Raw genomic sequence first — 22,524 nt, forward strand, 5'->3', positions numbered from 1 at the left:
CCAAAATCTTTTTAGATAATTTATTAAGAAAAAAATATTATTTTTATTTTATAAAATAAAATAAAATGGTCCCTCTGCCCTCTGCACCAACCATCTCTTCTCTTCTCTTCTCTTCTCTTCTCTTCTTCTTCCTCCCTAAAAATATCCATCCAATTATATATTAAAAGCACGTATGCTCTCCTAGCTCCTCCATTCCATCTACAAAAGCTCAAAGCCATCTCTCTTCCTTCCGTAATTAATCGTCCTAATTTGTGACGCCATTGATTGATCGAAGGATGAGGGAGATACTGCACGTGCAGGCAGGGCAGTGCGGGAACCAGATCGGGGGCAAGTTCTGGGAGGTGGTGTCGGACGAGCACGGCATCGATCCCAAGGGCAACTACGTGGGGCAGTCTCGCCTGCAGCTGGAGCGGGTGAACGTCTACTACAACGAGGCGAGCGGGGGGCGGTACGTCCCCCGCGCGGTGCTCATGGACCTGGAGCCCGGCACCATGGACGCCCTCCGCACCGGCCCCTACGGCCAGCTCTTCCGCCCCGACAACTTCGTCTTCGGACAGAACGGCGCCGGCAACAACTGGGCCAAGGGGCACTACACCGAGGGCGCCGAGCTCATCGACGCCGTGCTCGACGTCGTCCGCAAGGAAGCAGAGAATTGCGACTGCCTCCAAGGTGCTCGTCCAAATGCCTCAAAGAATTAATTGATTAATTAATTAATCTTACCCGATCGATCGATCGATCGATCGATTCAGGGTTTCAGATCTGCCACTCGCTGGGGGGAGGCACGGGGTCGGGGATGGGCACGTTGCTGATCTCCAAGGTAAGGGAGGAGTACCCCGACCGGATGATGCTGACCTTCTCCGTGTTCCCGTCGCCGAAGGTCTCCGACACGGTCGTCGAGCCGTACAATGCGACGCTGTCGGTGCACCAGCTGGTGGAGAACGCCGACGAGTGCATGGTGCTCGACAACGAGGCCCTCTACGACATCTGCTTCCGCACCCTCAAGCTCACCAATCCCAGCTGTGAGTGCAGTGCATATAATTTGTACTAGCTAGCAATTGATCGATCGATCGATCGATCATTGTAATTTGATTCATTTGATGAGATTTGGTTTTATGCGTACGTGTAGTTGGTGATTTGAACCATCTGATATCGACGACGATGAGCGGGGTGACGTGCTGCCTGCGCTTCCCGGGGCAGCTGAACTCCGACCTGCGGAAGCTGGCGGTGAACTTGATTCCCTTCCCGCGGCTACACTTCTTCATGGTGGGGTTCACCCCGCTGACGTCGCGCGGGTCGCAGCAGTACCGCGCGCTGACCATTCCGGAGCTGACGCAGCAGATGTGGGACTCCAAGAACATGATGTGCGCCGCCGACCCGCGGCACGGCCGCTACCTGACGGCGTCCGCCATGTTCCGCGGGAGGATGAGCACCAAGGAGGTGGACGAGCAGATGATCGCGGTGCAGAACAAGAATTCGTCCTACTTCGTCGAGTGGATCCCCAACAACGTGAAGTCGAGCGTGTGCGACATCCCGCCCACCGGACTCTCCATGTCCGCCACCTTCATGGGCAACTCCACCTCCATCCAGGAGATGTTCAGGCGCGTGTCGGAGCAGTTCACCGTCATGTTCCGACGCAAGGCTTTCCTCCACTGGTACACCGGCGAGGGCATGGACGAGATGGAGTTCACCGAGGCCGAGAGCAACATGAACGACCTCGTCTCCGAGTACCAACAGTACCAGGACGCCGTCGCCGACGCCGGCGACGAAGAGGACGCTGCCTACGCCGAAGAAGACAATTAATTAATTACTCAAGCGACGACAAATCCAAATACAAGTATATAGACATATTTTCTTTCCGCGATCGATCGATCGATCGATCGAGTGTGATCGTATATGCCCTATGAGTGCTGTCGTTGGTAATATTTGTTCTATAATTCTGTTGTCGATTTCTACACGTACGTTCAATAATTCACCGGTCTGTCTATGCAGTGTGATTGGATGGTTCATGTAGATTAAGATGGAGAACTTTGCTTATTGGAAGAACTATATATATATATATATTACCCCAATTTTTTTTTGACATATTTTGTTGTCTTTAATTGGAGATATGTTGAATGCTATTTTCTCACTTCACTCCAACTGAATCTAGGATTATTTCAAATTTGATTTGGTTAAGGGAATAATCCATCTTGATTATTTCAAATATGTCTTGGCTAGAGGAATAGACTATGCATCTTTTCAATTTCCTACATAAAAAAAAGCTCAAATATACTGTTTGATCAATAACATGTCAAAATATGCAAACAAAAATAAATATAAAAATAAACACAATGTCAATAATGAATGTCACTCGATTTGATGATTCTATATTCCTACTTCATGACATATAGGACGCATCTAGTACATCAGCACCCCCTCTCCACAAACATGAACACACCCCATAAAAATCCACTTAAATTGTTTTTTAAATGAGACAATGAATGGCAAATCAAGGATGAAGTCTTATATGCTACAAGTCAAAACCTATTGAATTTCCACTACTCATTGGATGAAATCTCACAAGGTTCAAACCTCAAGAGCTAGAGAGTTATCTACAATGCATGATATAACAACAATAAGGTAGTTTCTAGAATACTAGAAACCAATCCTCTCAACAAGAATAAAACAATTAGCATATATAAGGGGTTAAAACAATACTAGAAAATACTATGAAAAATTGAAACCTTGACATTGACCTAAGCTTGCTGCTAGTTAAAAAGGATTTCAATCTATTACTCATCTTCTAGTTGACTTCTAGTCATCTAGAGTACTAGGACTCAAACAGAAGCTTCATCTCCACAAAAATCAACCTATAGACAGCTAGAAAAAGTAATCTAGATGAGTAGGAACATTTTCTAATCAATGAAGTGATTCAGCCATCTGAGTATCAATTCGGTTATGCCTGTGGGGGCGGAATATTTCCAATCAAAATAGTATTTCTAGTTGACTTGGAACAATGTTTCTAATTGCTCAATACTTTGGTTCAGTGTGAGGACCCCCCTTGGGTTAACTTATAAACCTTGTAAGGTATGCCAAACATATGAATTAAAAACACCCTTAAGTCACAATACTTTAAAAATTATCAAGCTCTAGATAACGTAAATTTTGCATAGGCTATCACTATTAGGGCATCCATTCCTGGTCTTAATAGTTTTGATGATATTGACAAAGAATTTAAGTTAGTTTTTTATGGTGATATGATATGTGTGCTAAGTTGTGTAGAGTCTACTAAATACACAGGTGTTGAGGGCTTGATAGCTCATGGTTTGTAAGATCGGAGAAGGATGGTGCATTCAAGGGATTATAGGATGAGAAAGAAATCGACACAAATGAAGGCAAAAGAATAGTTAAGGATGGGTCACGGGCTCAAAGCATATGAGGGATATAGCTTAGCAATAGAAGCCCTCGCGGTTGGAAGGTACAATTTGTTAGATGAGTGGAGTGTATGTTAGGATCTTGCAAGCTAGAGGGGGTGAATAGTTTTGATCACGTTGATAGATTGCACAACGGAAACTTCAAACCAAATCAACATCATATGCACAACATCAAAATTTTACTTGGTTCACCATCACCGAAAGTGACTACTCCAAGATCTAGTCCTAGCGGTCTACAACCACTAAACCTTCTCCTTCTCATATATCTTCTGGAGACAGAGAAGCTTCTTACAACACCTGTTGTTACAAAGCAATACAACACAAAACAAAGCACAAATATAAATGAAAGTGAAAACAACTTTACAAGTGAAACTTTGTTTTGCTTGCTCTTTTATCTTTTTGGATTGCCTATTGATGGCAGGAAATGCAGTAGTACTTCATCTCCAAGCCCTCAAGAATTGGCTCTAAAAATCCCCTCAAAACCTTCTTTTGTAGCCTTTAGATTGAGGTTGGTTTTTGTCTATCAGTCGATATAGTTATTACCCATCAATTGATTGATCCACTGTAGATTTCAACGTTGCTCCGACTTATTAGCTCAACTACTTCATCCATCTCAGTATCAATCGATTGATCATTACATCGGTCGATTATTACTTAATCAGTCGAATCTTGCAATCGAGTTATTAATATTCTGTTCACTCGAACAATGTCATCAGTCGACTAATATAATCCATCAGTCGACTAATACAATAAGTTGACTAATATACAATCAGTTGACTATTATGATTAGTCAAGTTTTTCAATCTATTTTTGAAGGTTCTGTATGTTGCTACAATATCATCAATCAACTGATCAAATTCATCAGTCGATTGTAACTATAGCAATTTACTATTCATAAGTATTGTAGCAAATTACTATAGCACATTAGCAAGTTTTATAACAAGATTGCAGAATCTATTATTTAGTTGATTGATATACCTGATCAATCAACTAATATTACTATTTCTACCTCATCAAAGATGAATTCTCATCTTGTACGCTATCTTGTTGACCTCAATCTACCATGACTTTCTTTATCAAATATTCGATCAACCTTGATCTACCGAGACTTCTCTTGCCTAATATACGGTCAACCTTGACATATCGGGACTTTCTCATTATCTATCGTCTGGTTAAACTTGATCTATTGAGACTTTATGTCACATGTCAACTCTTTGTTGGACTTCTGACTGCAAGTGTCTAGTCAACCGTGGTCCACTTGGACTTTTTTCTTGCCAACTAACATATTAACCAAATATTGAAACCCCAAATCGAGTCAACTTGAGTTTGGTCAACCTTGACCAAGGATCAATTGCATAAATAGTGTACACTTTGGTCGAAGGGTTGACAAGTGTCTTTAATGGACTCGACCTTAAAACTGGTTGAAGTCAAGTCATCGGTCGATTGTTGGGTAAGACTAAATCAACTAGTGGTTCATACTTCGAGTTTTGATCTAGTTGAGATATTAATTAAGGTTGTATATATCAATTGACTGATAGATGAGCTTCAATAGATTGATAATCCAAATACCTTATGTTCAAGCTTTCGGGGCATTAAATTTGTGGCAGTCTATTGATGGGCAAGGATCAGTTAATTGATGACAACAGATTTGTAGTTCTGTAATCAATTGGCGTAGTTGACTAAAATCCATAGAAGGAGCACATTAAGTTCAGAAATCAACTAGAGCAATTGATTAGATACAGATCAGTCTAGTTGATTGTTGCCACAATGATAGTTGAAATGAAGCCAAAGATGGAAATATCTATTATGACAAAAGGAATTTATATATCTTTATAATGATATAATATTATCCACTTTGGGTCTAATTAAGTTTTCATGAATTTATTTTTAGATTCTACCCAAAATGTCTCATATCAATGAAAATATTTTTCATCTTTTAAACCCATGATATTTTTTATGTATTTTCAATGTGAGATTTTGATTGTATTTCTAAAAATCCTCCCCTGAAACTAAGAATTACCATTACTCTCATGGTTTGAGCCTTCTCTCAAACATTCGGTCACTTTTAACCTACTTCGGGTCTCCTCATAAGCATTCAATCACTCTTAACCTGCTTTGAGTCTCCCCACAAGCATCTGGTCACTCTTGACCTGCTTTAAACCTCCCCTCAACTTTATTCAAGATTATCCCACACGACTCTGATACTATTTGTTATGACCAAAAGAATTTACATAATTGTATAATATTGTCCACTTTAAGTCTAAGCCCTTATAATTTTTTTTGGTTCTACCCAAAAGGTCTCATATCAATAGAGATATATTTCATCCTTTAAATCCATGATCTTTTCTATATATTTTCAATGTAGAACTTTAATTTATTCCCAACAAAAGCAATGACACGATATTGATAAGATTTGAAAATCAATCAATTGGTGGGTGACAAAGAGTTGATTGATAGTCGCAAACAGAATGCTATATAAAGGACTTGAGGGGCTGGGGAAAAAGTAATGGATCATAGGTGCATCGACCTTGGACATAGCAATCCTGAGGGATTGTGAACCAAGTAAATTGAAAATGTTCCATTAGTGTGTTTGTTTGAAATTTTCTTTAATTTTCGTTGTGCAATTTTTTACTTGTAGAAAAAACTAACACTACAAATCAAAAGTGATATTCACCTCACCCTCTACCACATCGGCATCAAGCGATCCAACACGTGGTATCAGAGTAGGTTACGTTATCAAGGGACTAACATACAACGAAGCATATGGCAGAAGATCTATTTCAGATTCCAAAATTCAAGGGAAATTTTGCATCATGGAAGCGAAAGATGGCTCTCTACTTCAAACTCAATATTGACACAGCTATCAAAATTTAAGAATGGTATGATCTTCAAATTGATGAAAATGATTGCTTGATTCCTCTTTCTAGGTTGACCAAGAAGTAGAAGGAGGAGGTTGTAGCGGACACTTACCGAAATCAGAAATGAGCAAAATTGGAAACTACTCAACAACAAAGGAATTATGAGTGAGTAATCGAGATCGATCTATGAAGGTTCAATAGAAGTTTAGCACGAAGAGATCTAGTATGATGAAGGCTGAATTCATTCACTATGATGAAGGGGGAGAAAATTATTAAAATGCACTCAAGGTATAAGCAACTCATTTTAGAACTAACAAATATTCGTGGAAATATGTCAAATAGAGATATCATCCTAATGGCTCTGAACGCTCTTCCAAAGAAAGTATTACAGCTTCAGAGTCAATAGCTACATTATCATGAGACTTGAATGTAATTAGTTTAGGTTCATTATTTTCGGAATTAGAGTTACATGCTTCTAAGGATCCAAACAATGAAAGAAAACACTCCACTGAACATAGAACCATACCGTGGGTTGGTAAAGAAAAGGACTAAAGTATTGTTCTATTCCGATGATTTCACTATGGGCGAAGACATCGATGGAAACACATGTTTGCTAAGTAAGGTACACGAAAATTTAAAAAATAAATTAAATTGAATAGGAAAGATTTGAAGGAGTATTTGAAGAACAAAAAGAGAGAAAGATAGAAGAATGGTACGGTGCTATAACTGCTGCAACAAGGAAGGGGTAATAGACTCGTATCCAAAATTAAGAAGAGGGAGAAAGAGCAAATTCATTAAAGAAAGCAAAGAAGTAGCAATACCGGCCAAAATAAAAATCTAAATGCAACTTGGGTAATTCAAACTCATAAGAAAAAGACAACATGACTCTTCACAATCCCAGTTTTCTACAAAGCATACATGGTAACTAACTAATGATAGTTCATCATTTAAAAGTGAAGAAGAGAGATCGGACCAAGAGGGAGACGACTCGGTAAGTGAGGTAAAGTCTTCCTCCTTTAAATCACAGTTAATAGATTTAGTAAATTCTTTGAACGAAATTAGATAAATATGAAAAGAAAAATAAAATTTTTAAAAATAAAAATATCATGCTAGAAGAGAAACGAAGCTTAATAATACCGTGTTGGGAATCCTCCTGTTTTGAGAAGTGTAAAAGCCACATCTCTTGTGAAGACACTTCCTTTACTGAGAAGTACAAAGGTTATCGCATATGATCCTGTCTAAAATCTGAGTTAGACAGACCGTTGGGTGAGGTAGACGGAATGTTGACCAAATTGTGATGTCACAGAGGGGATATGTTGAGATAACTTCTATGTTGATCAAGTCGTCAGAAGTCCTTGTTGGCGCAGCGACAGGCCTATGAGAGGGCGCAACGTCTAAAAAAAATAAAACCTTTCCTTTCTTTCCAATCAAGATTAGTAGCAATATCACAATTAAAATAAACTGAAATGAATAACTAATTAAAAAGAAAAGAGACAAACAGATTTGACTTGATTACAACTTAGGTGGTTGTTAATCCAAGGCGGTTGTAAAACTCAACTAGAAATATCTCCTTCTCTGTAGGCGGAGAAGCCTCTTGCACTCTTTGAAAAGCTCAGAAAATCTCTAGGAAATGAGTACAGTAGTTGTTCTAAAGTTGTTGTATCTTTCCTATATCCAAGGGTCCTTTTATAACCCCTGAAAAATTTTATCTACTGCTTGAGGATGCCTCTAAGGGGCTTGGAGGGCGCCTCCAGCAAGGCAACGGATAAAGCTTTATCCGCTGCCAAATGGCTGCTAAGACTGGGTCAAGGGCGCCCTCAATAAGCATGGAGGGCGCCTCCCATACTTATGGAGGGAGCCTCCCATCCTTTATGAAGGGCGCCTCCCATACTTATGGAGGGTGCTCTCTGCCTGCAACATATAAATAGCTCCAACCTTCTTTTGGATCTTCTGCTGCTCCGTTTGCTTGGGTAATTGCGGCCAACCAAAATAGGGCTCATCCGAATCCAATTTCCAACCTTCTCCTTGAGTAGGCTTCCGCTCCGGTTTCTTGTCCCTCAAACATCGCGTATGTTCTTCTCGTCCACCGGTGCACTCTTCCGCAGTCTTTTCGTCCCTCAGATGCACCAAGCCAATCGGCTTCCTTCCCATATCATCCTTCTCGCTAGCTGTATCTTCCGCTCGACTTCCTGTGCTCCTAAGCTCCTGCATACTTAGACACATGGATCAAAACCTAACAAGACCCAATCTAACTTGGTTGATCACATCAAAATAATTATAGGGTACAACAACTCCCCCTTTTTGATGTGCATCAACTCAAGTTCAAGTTAGGGTAATAACAGAAAAATAAAAAAAAAACATTTTAAGTATAAAGTTTGCAATAAAAGAAATTGTAACACTAAGTAAAAGATAAACTGATTTGAATTCAGAAATTTAAAAAATTCTAACTCCCCCTAAACGTGTACATATTTCTCCCCCTTTGATCACATCAAAAAATATGGAGATAAAAAAAACTTAATTTAATACAAAACAAGTAAAAGAAATTCAAAACAATTTCCAACTTATGGAGTTTTCCAAAAATTGACAAACATTGAAAGCAATTATCTTAATTAAGTTCATAAGTTTATCAGTTTGTCAATTAAATATCTAATTCAATAATCGGCTTCCAGTCTGTGGCGAGGCACTAGGTCTTCTTGGTTATTGGATCATCAACCACTTCTAGACAAAGCCTTTTAGAGAATTTAAACATTCAATCTTTTCTGAAAGCCTTAGAAAAGTATTTAATCTTATAAGTAAGACTTTGGAACCCAATATAGGTTCCTTCCTATTGAGTTAACTAAGAATTTAGGGGGTACATTTTCTCTAGAAATTTTTCTAAGTTAACCTTGGTGATATCTAATATACCAATTTAATTTACCATAAATTCTAAGTTTTGATTTTTGAAAGTTATTCAAGCATGCATGGTCATTTTTCAGTTTTTCGATTTCTATTTTCAAATTTTCATTTTTTAATTTTTGATTATCATATAATTGTAGAGGACATGTTTTTGCTAAATTCAATTTTAATTCAGCATTTTCCTTTTCTAATTTAACTAGATCTTTAGTAAGACTTTTAATAAATTTAAAGAACTGTTTGGAAGAAAGAGCACGTACCTCACTTACATCAATTTCTAATCCTCCCCCTTCATCGCTGCTTTCTTCCGATGATCCTCCCCCTTCATCTATGTTCATCTTTGAGCTGGTCTCATCATCTTCTTGATGGATTGTCATTAGAGAAAGTCCAACGTAGACTTTAACTTCATATTTGGAGGATGATGATTCATCCCATGTGGCCTTCAGACTCTTGCGTTTGGTGGATGTTGGTCTTTCAGACTTTTCTTTCTCTTTGTCATTTTTCTTCGATTTTGAGCATCCATCTTTGATGTGTCATTCTTCGTTGCAATTGTAGTATCGGATGATCCTTTTGTTTCGATACTGCTTTCTCATATGTGACTTAAATTTATTTGATTTAATAAATTTATTGAACTTTCTTACCATTAGCGCTACTCCATTTTCATCAATTGATTCTTCGGAGTCTGAATCATTGGTTCTTGCCTTCAGGGCAATGTTCTGACTTGGTCCTTTTCTTTGTCCTACGCACTAAGATTCGTGTAATTCAAAAGTAGAGAAAAGACTGTTGGTTAATCCTAGGAAGATCGTACCGGTTCCACTGTACAAAAATTTTGTACAAGTGTCGAACCTTTCCTAAATAACCTATTGTGTTCTTTAGAAGTTAAATTAGGAATCGCGATGGAACTTAACATTATTGATTCCAAATTTAACTTATCTGTTCTTAATGGTTTAGACTTGGATCGCAAGCGGAACTTAACAACATTGATCCAAATCCACCTACGTTATAAATTCAATTAAATATTAATTTCTAAAATTGACTTCCAAGTTAAACATGGCGAGGCACTAGGCCTTCTTGGATATGGGAGCAACCACCACTTCCTAGACAAAGCCTTTTAAGGAAAGCTAATATTTAATTTTCTTATATAACTCTAGGTTTAACCAAAAAGAACAATCGAATCACAAATTCAAAAAACAAAAAATACAAACTCGAATAACAAATTCGAAAAACTAGAATCTAATGCATCTTGTGTTTAGAATTCATACAAAGAAAAATAACTAGCATGATGCGGAAGAAAATTACAAGTTATACATTCTCTTTGTATGCTAATAACCTCTAGATCTTCTACCGTATTCCTCGCCTAGCCTTGGACGTCGTATGGCCGATGATCTTCCAAGATGAACACCACCCAAAGAGCTTCTCCTCCTTCTCTAAGTTTCATCCACCACCACCACCAAGGAGCAAAAGAGAGCAAAGGAAAAAAGAGAGGGAGAGAGGGCCGACCACAATGAGGAGCTCCACCAAGAGAATAAGAATTGATTTATCATGAGGCCTCTCCTCCCCTTCTTTTATATTACTTGCCCAAGGCAAATAAGGAAGGACTTTTTACAAAAACTAAAATCTTCCTCTTGTTTTTCCTTTTCCCTTTTTATTTTTCCTTTTCTTTCCTCTTGATTGAATCAATCACCAAATCAATGATTGGATGATCTATTGATTGGTCGGCGACCACTTAAAAGGAAGGAAATACTTTTGTAAAAATTTTATAAGCAAAGAAGAAAAGTTCTTATAAAATTTTACAAGCTCTCTTTTAAATTTCCCCATGTGGATGTTAGAAAAAAGGAAAGTTTTAAAAATTAAAACCAAGTTTTAAAAATTAAAACCAAGTTTTAAAATTTAAAACTTCTCTTCTAAAATTTCCTTTTTAACATGGTTACAAAAATTTTAAAATTTAAAACTTCTCTTCCTTTTTTTCTAAAACCATGAGGATGGTTAAAAAGGAAAAATTTTAAAACTTTTAAACTTTCTTTTAAACCATGTGACCTAATTCAAATAAGAAAAGTTTTATATTTTAAAACTTGTAGTTTTCTACAAAGAGAAGATTTTAAAAATTCAAAACACCCCTCCTAATTTACATATCATGGTCGGCCCCTCCTTGCTTTGACACCAAGCAAAGGGCCACCCCCTTTGTGAAGGAGATTGGCCGACCCATTTGGCTTGGTCACCAGGCCATGGGTCGGTCTCTTCTTGGACACCAAGAAGAGATTTATATGGGTGGACTTGAGGCTTTAATGAGGCTACGACAGGGACCTAGAGGAGAAATTGATTTTGGTCTTCCGATGAGCTTGAGTATCCCGTGTTCGCCCCGAACACACAACTCAAGTTCATCAATAATAACTCATTCTACTAGAAAGTTATTATCGCACTACCGCATCAATCCCAAATTTCATTATGTGCTCCTTCTTATCATGAGTGTGTTAGTCTCCTTGTGTTTAAGATAACGAATGCCCACTAATTAAGTAAGTTACTGACAACTCACTTAATTAATATCTAGCTCCAAGAGTAGTACCACTCAACTTCATTGTCATGTTGGACTAAGTCCACCTACAGGGTTTAACATGACAATCCTTATGAGCTCCTCTTGGGGGCATTCTCAACGTAGATAACTAGGACACAAATTACTTCTATAATCAACAACACACACTATAAGTAATATCATTTCTCAACTTATCGAGCCTATTGATTTATCGAACTAAATCTCACCCTTTGATAAGTTAAAGAAATAAATACTAAATATATGTGTTTGTTATTATATTAGGATTAAGAGCACACACTTCCATAATAACTAAGGTCTAGTTCTTTTACTAAGTCAGTACAAAAAGAACTTACATAAATGGTCCTACTCAATACACTTAAAATGTATCAGTGCAATTTATTAGTAAAGATAAACTAATACTTAATTACACTACGACTATTCTGATGGTTTGTTCATTTCCATCTTAGTCGTGAGCAACTGTTTATAATTTATAAAGAACTGATAACATGATCTTCTGTGTGTGACACCACACACCATGTTATCTACAATATAAATTAATTGAACAACTACACTTAACAAATAAAATGTAGACATTTGACCAATATGATTCTTTTATTTCATAAATAAATATTTACAAAAGCTAGACTTTTAGTATACACTCTAACAAAGACTTTCTAAAGTACTAACCTCGAGATCCTTGGATATATATTAGGAGTCTACTATAGTTGTCCATTCAGGTGTTCTTGGAAATGCATTTAACGCATACCTTTGTGCATCCCGATTCGTTACCGTTTCTCCAAGGTTTATTAGTCCGGTGATCAACTCCTTGATTCTTCCGTGTAGTTGTGCTACTAACTCTCCTTCTTCCATCCGGAGGTTCGTTAGTTGATTTCGGAGCACGTCCCGTCTCGCAAGCTTCGTGCAGTTCCAGAAATTTCTCCCAAAGTTCCTTTGTTGAGTCATAGCTGTCGATTCGATTGACCTCCTGGGGCAGAAGAACGTTGAGCAGATGGAATTCTGCTTTACCGTTCACCACGAAGTCGGCTTGCTCCTTCTTCGTCCACTAATATTCTTCTTTGTCTTTTGGAACTGTAAAATCATATTTCATTGTTAAAAGAATTTTGAAATCTGTTTTGAAGAATACCTCCATTCGGCGTTTCCATTGTGCGAAGTCTCCCTGGAACTTTGGTGGATGAATGCTTGTACCGGCCATCGTCTTGATCTTGATGCTTCAGTCGGCGATCAATCCTTCTGAGGTGGTCGAGCTCTGATACCACTTATTGGCACAGCGGAGGAGCCGGTGAGACGGAGCAGCGTTTAAAAAAATAAAACATTTCCCTTCTTTCCAACCAAGATTAGTAGCAATATCACAATTAAAATAAACTGAAATGAACAACTAATTAAAACAAAAAGAGGCAAACAGATTTGACTTGGTTACAACCTAGGTAGTTGTTAATCCAAGGAGGTTGTAAAACTCTACTAGAAATATCTCCTTCTCTATAGGCGGAGAAGTCTCTTACACTCTTTAAAAAGCTTAGAAAATCTCTAGGAAATGATTACAGTAGTTGTTCTTAAGTCGTTGTATCTTTCTTAGGTCCAGGGGTCCTTTTATAGCCTTTGAAAAATCTTATCTACTGCTTGAGGACGCGTTTAAGGGGCTTGGAGGGTGCCTCCAGCGAGGTAACGAATAAAGCTTTATCCGCTGCCAAACAGCTACTAAGACTGGGTCGAGGGCACCCTCAATAAGCATGGAGGGCGCCTCCCATACCTTATGGAGGGCGCCTCCCATACCTTATGGAGGGCGCCTCCCATCCTTTATGGAGGGCACCTCCCATACTTATGGAGGGCACCCTCTGCCTGCAGCATATAAATAGCTCCAACCTTCTTTTGGATCTTCCGCTGCTCCGTTCGTTTGGATGATTGTGACCAACTGAAATAGGACTCACCTGAATCTAATTTATGACCTTCTCCTCGAGCAAGCTTCTGTTCCGGCTTCTCGTCTCTCGAACGTCGTGTATGTTCTTCTCGTCCACCGGTGTACTCTTCTGTAGTCTTTTCATCCCTCGGATGCACCGAGCCCGTCGGCTCCCTTCCCGTATTATCCTTCTCGTTAGTTGCGTCTTCCGCTCGACTTCCTATGTTCCTAAGCTTCTGCACACTTAGACACAGGGATCAAAACCAAACAGGACCCAACCTAACTTGGTTGATCACAACAAAATAACTACGGGATCCAATAGTCCTCTGGTCAACACTACTTGCAGCCAGCGGCCAGGTCGCCCAAGTCACCCAGGTCGCTAGTACCCCGATGTTCGAGGCAGATCCAAATATCCAATGAACATATAAGTAATATACTAAGACATAAAATAATGAAATGTATATAGAATATGAACGGAGAATATACCTTGACCCAATGGGGCACCCTCAGGTGGATCGGTGAGCTGGTCGGGACGCTGGTCGAGTTGTCATGACGCGGACGAGTAGATGACTCTGAACATGCTGGAGAGCTGGATTTGACGAAGTGGAACTAGACACGATGGCACGAAACTAGATGTGACCTCGGCATGCAGGCCAGGATATAACATCGGCATGTAGGGCGAGATAAGATATCGATGTGCATGCAGGAATACAATGACGGTACGAAGGCCGAAACATAAAAACATCACGCAAGTCAGGTCAGAACATAATGACAGCAAGAGCTCGGGGGCTCGATCGACATTGGAGGCGTATGACAATGCGGATCGAGAGTCGGAGGACTAGACTGACGGATCTGAGGTACCGGTAGCGGGGGCGACGGTTGAGGAGTGCTCGCGGGGGGTTATGGAATGGGTGCTCTCGCGGGTGCTGTGGTCGGTAAAAGTTGAGAGGGAGAAAAGGAGACGATGGCTGGCTGTGGCATGAAGACGACGCTAGAAGGCAAAGGTGTGGCTGGTTGCGTGCTTGACCGGCGATGGTGGCTAGAGAGAGGCATCGCTGGAAGGTAACCACTGGAGTGTAACAAACTTAGGAGGTGGCAACCACTGGAGAAACAAGGGAGGTGGCCCGTGCGATGGTGGCGTGCACCCGTGTTGCTAGCGAAGGCGACGAGAGAGGATGTTGAAATTGGTAAGTATTTTGGTAGAGCTCTTGAGGAGAAATAGATAGTTTTTCTTGATTCTTAAACTTTTGATTACAAAGCCTTTATATAGACTTGAAAGAAACTTAGGGGGCAAGTAACCTAGCAACTTAGGGGGCAAGTAACCTTAGAACCTTAGTGGGCAAGTAACCTTAGTGATGAGTAAACTTAAGTGATAACACATTAACTTTAACACTCCCCCTTAATGTGTTGTCGGATTCCAAGTTTGGCTCGGAGCTGTTGAAATCTTTCTCTCGGAAGTGCTTTTGTGAAGATGTCAGATAATTGCTCCTCAGATCGACAGAACTCAAGTTGAATTTCTTTATCTTCAATTGCCTGTCGAATGAAATGATGCTTGAGTGCTATATGTCGAGTTCGGTTGTGGTGAACTGGGTTCTTAGCCATAGCGATTGCAGATTTGTTGTCGCAGTGTAGCACGGTTCCTTCAATCTGATGGTGACCGAGATCAGCCAAGATTTTTCGAAGCCAAATTGCTTGTGAAGTGGCTACTGATGCTGAGATGTACTCGGCTTCCGCAGACGATTGTGCAACACTTTGTTGTTTCTTGGATACCCATGAGAATATTGCTGAACCAAAGGAGAAACAGTACCCCGAAGTGCTTTTCATGTCATCTAAGGATCCACCAAAATCACTATCACAATATCCGACAAGATTAAGTGCGTGATTCTTCTGAAAGCTTAGACCGAGGTCAGTTGTCCCTTGAACATATCGTAAGACCCGCTTTGCTGCACCGAGATGAAAATGGCTCGGACTCTGCATAAATCTTGAAAGTAGACTTGCAGCATACATGAGATCAGGTCTAGTTGCTGTGAGATATAACAAATTACCAATGAGGCTACGGTAATAAGTGACATCCGCTGCTTTTCCTCCATCTTCCTTTTTCAATTTCTCCCCCATAATGAGTGGTGTAGAGACAGAATTGCATCCCAGCATGTTGAATTTCTTCAGAATCTTTTCTGCATATATCTTTTGGCAGATAAAGATTGTCTCTTCTTCTTGGTAGATCTCCATGCCCAAGAAATGTCGAAGTAGACCCATATCGCTCATTTCATACTTTTGAGCCATGTCATCTTTGAACTCTTCGATCATCTTCTCGTTGCTTCCAATGAAAATTAGGTCATCAACATAAAGAGTGACTATAAGAACATCATTACCTTGCTGCTTGACATACAAAGTTGGTTCACTCTTGCTCTTTTCGAATTTTGTTCGGTTGAAATAGTTGTCGATCTCACTGTACCAAGCGCGAGGAGATTGTTTAAGTCCATATAGCGCTTTCTTAAGTTTGTAGACTTTCTCTTCTTTTCCTTTGAGGATGAAACCCTGAGGTTGATCTACATACACTTCTTCCTTCAATTCACCATTGAGAAATGCTGACTTGACATCAAGCTGATAAAGTTTCCACCCTTTGCTGGCGGCGAATGTAATTATAGCTCGGATTGTGTCTAGCCGAGCTACTAGGGCAAACGTCTCCCCGTAGTCAATTCCAGGCTGTTGAGAATATCCTTTGGCCACAAGTCTTGCTTTGTGTTTTTGAATGGATCCGTCTGGGTTGTGCTTTACTTTGTAGATCCATTTAACACCTATAACTTCTTTGTCTCTTGGTTTATCGACGAGCTGTCATGTCTGATTTTTTTCAATTACATGAACTTCCTCCTCCATCGCTTTTTTCCATGGTTCTTCTTTGATTGCTTCAGCAAAGTTCTCAGGCTCAATTGAGCAATAATTGCATGTAGCATATATATCGCTCAATGATCTGTACCTTTTTGGAGTTGCGCTTGGGGATGAGGAGTTTGATGAAGTTGGATCAGTTGAGCTTTCTTCGTTGGGTTGAGATGAGCTTGAATCTGGTGTGCTTGGCTCAATTTCATCTTCTTTGTCAGTACTGATCAAAATGTCTTTCTTTTCAACTTTGTTTTCTTCCCAATTCCATAAAGCATTTTCATCAACTTGAACATCTCGGCTAATAATAACTTGACCCAGCTGTAGGTTAAATAGTCTATAACCTTTGCTCATGGTGCTGTAGCCGACAAAAATACATCTTTCGCTAGATTCGTCAAGTTTGCTTCGTTTCTGTTTTGGAATTTGAGAATAGCAAATGCTTCCGAATACCTTGAGATGGTTCACCGATGGTCTTCTACCACTCCATGCTTCAAACGGAGTCTTGTTTGGTATGGCTGTGGTTGGGCATCGATTAGATAAATAAACGGCTGTGTAGACTGCTTCAGCCCAGAAGATTTTGGGTAAACCTTTCTCGTGCATCATTGATTTTGCCATTTCAACGATTGTCTGGTTTTTCCTCTCGGTAACACCATTTTGTTGAGGGGTGTACCTTACCGTTAGTTGCCTTTCTACTCCTTCATCTTCACAAAAATTGTGAAATTCTTTAGAAGTGTATTCTTTGCCTCTGTCACTTCTTAAGGTTTTGATGAAGCATCCACTCTGTTTTTCGACGAGACTCTTAAACTTCTTGAATATCATGAATACTTCGGACTTCTGCCTCATGAAATAGACCCAAGTCATACGAGTGTGATCGTCGATGAAAAGAATGAAATACCTATTCTGAGCATGAGAAAGGGTGTCCATCGGCCCGCAGACGTCGGTGTGGATAAGTTCCAACTTTTCTTTAGCTCTCCATGATACTCCTTTTGGGAAAGGTAATCGATGTTGCTTTCCAAACGCGCATCCTTCGCATACATGTTGCTTTCCTTCTATGTGAGGAAGTCCTTGCACCATACTCTTGCCAGATAACTCTTTGAGGCTTTGTAAATTGAGATGACCGAGTCGTCGATGCCATAAGGTTGATGTCAGGTAGTCCGAGGTAGAAGCTTGATGAGCTTTTAGGTCGGCATAATTGATGTTGAGAGCGAAGCTTCGATTGACCATTTTGATCTTTGTGAACACCTTTGACTTATCTCTCCTGTCAAATATAACACATTCATTGTTATCGAAGCAGAGCTTGTACCCATTTTCCACCAATTGTCCGAGGCTGAGTAAATTTTGACTCAAGCTCTGCACACACAAGACATTGTTGATGCAACTCGGTCCTTCCTTCGTCTCGATGGCAATTTTCCCAAGTCCTTTTGACTTTGTTTGCTCTCCGTTTCCAAACTGAACAGGAGCATTGATGCTAATGTCGAGTTCAGAGAAAATTTCTGAGATCGGCGTCATATGGTTGCTACATCCACTGTCCAGCAACCATTTTCCTTGCTCCTTGTTGGTGGCCATGTGACATACATAGAATGTTCCATGTGTCTCCTCAGCTGTTTGATTTTCTCCAACCTGATTTGCCTGATAAGTGTTCCTATTTCGGCAATCTTTGGCGAGGTGACCAAATCGATTGCATATTTTGCATCTCGATTGACCTTTGAACCAACAGTCCTTCTCGGAGTGATTTGGCTTATTGCAATTGCTGCAATTCGATGAGTTGTCTTTTCCTTTTCCTTTTGAGATACGTCCACCTCGTCCTCTTGATTTCCATCCAAATCGTGATTGGCCTTCTCGTTCGTTGTTACCAATTTTGAGCTTTGATTGGAATGCACCCTCTATTGGCTTCTCAGAATGTCTGGACAATCTTTGCTCGAACGATTTTAGGGACGCCATCACTTCTTGAACGGTGAGTGTTGTTAGGTCCTTTGTTTCTTCAATGACGGCAATAATGGGATCATATTTCTCAGGAAGACAGATGAGAATTTTGCGTACCAGCCTTTGATCTGTAATATCTTCACCATGAGATTTCATTATATTGACCAGATCAAAGATTCTGGTTGAGAATTCCATGAGTGTTTCTTTCTCCTGCATCTTGGCATTTTCGAAATCCTTGAGTAGTGATTGGAGCTTAATCGCTCTTACTTTCACATCTCCTTGAAATTCGCTCTGCAAGATCTCCCACGCATCTTTAGCCGTGTTGGCTCGCATGATTCTGGGAAATATAGCCTTAGTGACTGCTCTTTGAAGGATTGAGAGAGCACTTGCGTCGGCTTGTCGAGACTTCTCTAATTTCTTCAGACCGACCTCATTGAGGGCAGTGGCTTCCTCGGGCTCTTGTACTCCATTCTCCACAATCTCCCATTGGTTAAGAGATCGAAATATGGTCTTCATCTTCACGTACCAGAAATCATAGTCTTCGCCATTAAACTCTGGAATGAGATGGTTGATGTTTGTTAAACTCGAGCTGGCCATGGATTTGGATTGGTAGAACCTGGACGCTCTGATACCAACTGTTGAAATTGGTAAGTATTTTGGTAGAGCTCTTGAGGAGAAATAGATAGTTTTTCTTGATTCTTAAACTTTTGATTACAAAGCCTTTATATAGACTTGAAAGAAACTTAGGGGGCAAGTAACCTAGCAACTTAGGGGGCAAGTAACCTTAGAACCTTAGTGGGCAAGTAACCTTAGTGATGAGTAAACTTAAGTGATAACACATTAACTTTAACAGAGGAGGTGAAGCGAACGCTTCGCATGGAGAGGGAGGCAGCTGCTGCTTGCTTCGTTGACAGTGTATGCGTGAATGGGGGAGAGGAGGCGACAGCCGCTGGCATTGCCAGCGGTACGCACAAATGGGAGAGGAAGCAGCGACATCGGGGGAGGAGGAGAGGTGACTGTGGCATCGCGAGAGGAAGCGGCGGCGGCGTTCGCGACAGGGGTCGCGTGGGTGACGAGAAGGGATGACCAGAGGTGTCTGTCAGCGAGAGGAGAGGGAGAGAGGAGAAGGCGGCTGGTGAAGGCAGCCTCCCCTTTGTCCTTGCAATGGCGGCGGCGGCAGCAAATGCCCAGCGTACTGTGGTGGCGACGCGAGTCCTGCGTCGTAGGCGTGGAGAAGGGAGGAGATGGTGGCGGAGAAGGGAAACCAAGATGCCTGCGTGAGGGGACGACCGATGGCGAGGTGGCGGCGAGGCAGCGGCTTCTCTGAATGACGAAGGGCCCTCCCCCGTTCGTGGCTGCAGCAGTGAAGCAAAAAATCCCCCGCCGAACCCAAGCAAAAACCCTCTTTCCTTCGCATGAACACTGACCTAGGAAGGAGTGCTACAGTAAAATGATCAAAATACTCCTCTCGTTCTCTCTAATTTTCCTAGTCCATAGGACATATCCACATCAATATTGATGAATGATATTTCACCTTACGTACACACACGTTGTCATGTACATCATGACAAATTAAAAAATTCTGAACTATAAATTCATGGTTTCCCTCTGTATAAATAGGGCATTCGCCACCCAATCACCCTAGAAAATTATTTTTCAATCCTCATGAACATTTCGGTCTATAATTTGAAATTTCTTATTTGTTCCTTTCCTTTTGTTCTAAAAGGGAGCTACCGAACCCAACTCAAAGCTCCAAAGCAGAACATTCTTAATTTTTTTAATTAGCTTGTTTGTTCAATATTCTTGATTAATTAATTATGGTTTCACAATTAAGACATCAGTTGATAATTAATTTTTTTTTATAAATTCAGCCCTCGACCGGCAACTTTAGGAGTACTCATTCCTTAATTATTGTTTTCCCTAAATGCAACTTACCAATTAAAGCTGTCGACAACCAGCAACCTTAATCAACAAGTACACACAATTACAGTCTTCAACCAACCATTTGAAGCTTAATTACCTGCACACAATTCCACCTAACCCTTGATCAGCGGTAGGCCGGCGGCAGTGACGACGAGAGTCGACGGCAGCCCGAAGACTATGTGAGCCCAGAAAGTGAGGTCGTAGCCATGCGTCTCGGAGCGCCGCGCCTGCTCGCACACAATTAGGTTGGCCGCGGAGCCGAGGAGGGACAAGTTTCCGGCGACGGTGCTCACGAAGGCAAGTATCAGCCATGCTCTTGATTCATAGCTCGGGGACACTGCGGCAGCCGACTTGGCCACTTGAGCTCCCAGCAGGAGCACTGCCACCGAGTTAAGTACGTAGCTAGATTATTTCAGTTAATTAATTAACTAACTTACCAGTCGGTATAAAATTAATTAACTTACCAGTCGGTACGTTGGAGGCCAAGTTTGATAGCAGAAGGATGACCATAGAGAGAACTGCTACGCCACTCGCATGGTTGATCCGCGAATACGGCTCCATGAAGTCCCAGAACTCGCTTGGGATTCCTGTTCTGTTAAATCCGTCCACCGTGATGAACATCCCACAGAAGAAAACCAATAGGGAGTAGGAGACCTAGTATTGGGGTGAGTAATCGGTTAATAACTTAATTGAAGAACAAATCAAATTTATATATATATATACATATATACCTTGTCGAGACAGGGGCCGGCGTCTTTGAAGTCGATGATGACGAGTATGAGGGCTGCAGAGATTGCAGTCCATGACATGTTGAGTCCCATGAGGAGAGCGGCCAGCATGCCGGCGGTGACGATGTAGACGAAGCTCTTCAAGAAGAGTTCCTTCTTGGTCAAGCACATCTTGATGTGGGAAACGTCGGAGCAGCCTCGTTTGGTGCCGGCGTTGGGGCATGGCACGTTCCTCTCCACGTCGTTGGCGGCGGGGGTCCTCAGCGGCGACGGCTGCAGATGCTGCAGCGGGGAAGGGTGCGACATCCTCGCCGGCGAGAAGGTGTGGGTTTCCACCTCGATTTCAGTCACCGTCGTCTCTGATTGCTTCTCCGGCTCGTCGCCCTCCGGCGGGGGAGTCAGTTGGTTCCAGAACATGCAGAGCAGGAAGACGATGTTGATGACGACGCCGACGAGCATGGCGGGGACGACGCCGACGAAGAACTTGATGAAGGAGATTTTGCTTTGGACGGCGATGACCAGGTTCTGCGGGTTGCCGATGGGGGTGGCGCTGGAGCCGATGTTGGAGCTGGAGGCGAGGGCGAGGAGGAAGGGCTTGGCGGGGAGCCTGTGCTGGCGAGCGAGCTTGAGGACGAACTCGGTGAGGACGATGCAGGTGGTGTCGTTGGTGAAGAGGGCGCTGGCGAGGGCGGAGATGATGCAGACGCGGCAGAGGAGGTCGCGGCCGCCCCTGCTTTTCCAGGAGAGCAGCCGGCCCAAGTACTTGAACATCTGCGCGCGCTCCAGGTAGATGCTGACGACCATGGTGCCGAAGAGGAGGCCGAGGATCGGGAGGTCGATGGAGGCGTAGGCCTGGTCGGGGCTGATCACCTGGAAGACGATCATGAGCATGCCGCCGAGGAGGGACCCGGCGGTGCGACCGATGGGAAGGAACGGGACGGCCGGGAACACGGCCAGCATCCAGAATATGGTGAAGGCGATCGAGCCCAGCACCACCGTGGAGATCGAAGCGAGCACCATGTTTCCTTTTCCGGCACGTTGAAGATCGAATCGAAGAATGAGAACATACGTAGCCTCGCCTCAAAGAAAGCCAGGGAAACAAAAAAAAAAGCGCGGGAAGAAGATGGTTTGAACTGATGGCATGGACTGCTAACTATTTATAGAATTTCTAGGGCTAACTGCTACTACTATTCTAATAGCTTAACTTTAAATGGAAAAAAGTTAAAAATAAAATAAAATAAAATCTAGATAGTTGTGGTATTTATTATACAATATGTGTGAATTGTGAACAAAAATAAAAAAAATTGTACTGAAAAACTGAATTAGTTAATGTGGTTAATGACGTAGGATTTGGTTTAAATAATTAAGTTGATCCGGAACTCCGCCAATGGTTGCTCTCCATAGTGTTTTGGTTGACTGGGGCAGTAAATAAAGCAAAGAATCCATGCGAGCAGAATGGACAAGC

The 22,524-nt window shown here is 41.5% G+C and overlaps 2 protein-coding genes across 2 annotated transcripts; one reads left to right on the forward strand and one right to left on the reverse strand.

Moving 5' to 3' along the window:
- Nucleotides 1-108: 108 nt before the first annotated feature.
- LOC121998280 (tubulin beta-7 chain-like) lies at nt 109-2,082 on the forward strand. Its single transcript, XM_042553125.1, has 3 exons — nt 109-669; nt 750-1,019; nt 1,127-2,082. The coding sequence occupies exons 1-3, from the start codon at nt 276-278 to the stop codon at nt 1,798-1,800; spliced, it is 1,338 nt and encodes a 445-aa protein (XP_042409059.1). The 5' UTR covers nt 109-275; the 3' UTR covers nt 1,801-2,082.
- An 18,212-nt stretch (nt 2,083-20,294) lies between these two features.
- Nucleotides 20,295-22,163, reverse strand: LOC121994466 (silicon efflux transporter LSI2-like). Its single transcript, XM_042548486.1, has 3 exons — nt 21,063-22,163; nt 20,796-20,985; nt 20,295-20,710 (listed from the first exon to the last, which is right to left on the reverse strand). The coding sequence occupies exons 1-3, from the start codon at nt 22,077-22,079 to the stop codon at nt 20,445-20,447; spliced, it is 1,473 nt and encodes a 490-aa protein (XP_042404420.1). The 5' UTR covers nt 22,080-22,163; the 3' UTR covers nt 20,295-20,444.
- Nucleotides 22,164-22,524: the final 361 nt, after the last annotated feature.

The sequence above is a fragment of the Zingiber officinale genome, chromosome 6A (genome assembly GCF_018446385.1).
Source record: "Zingiber officinale cultivar Zhangliang chromosome 6A, Zo_v1.1, whole genome shotgun sequence".
Taxonomy (NCBI): domain Eukaryota; kingdom Viridiplantae; phylum Streptophyta; class Magnoliopsida; order Zingiberales; family Zingiberaceae; genus Zingiber; species Zingiber officinale.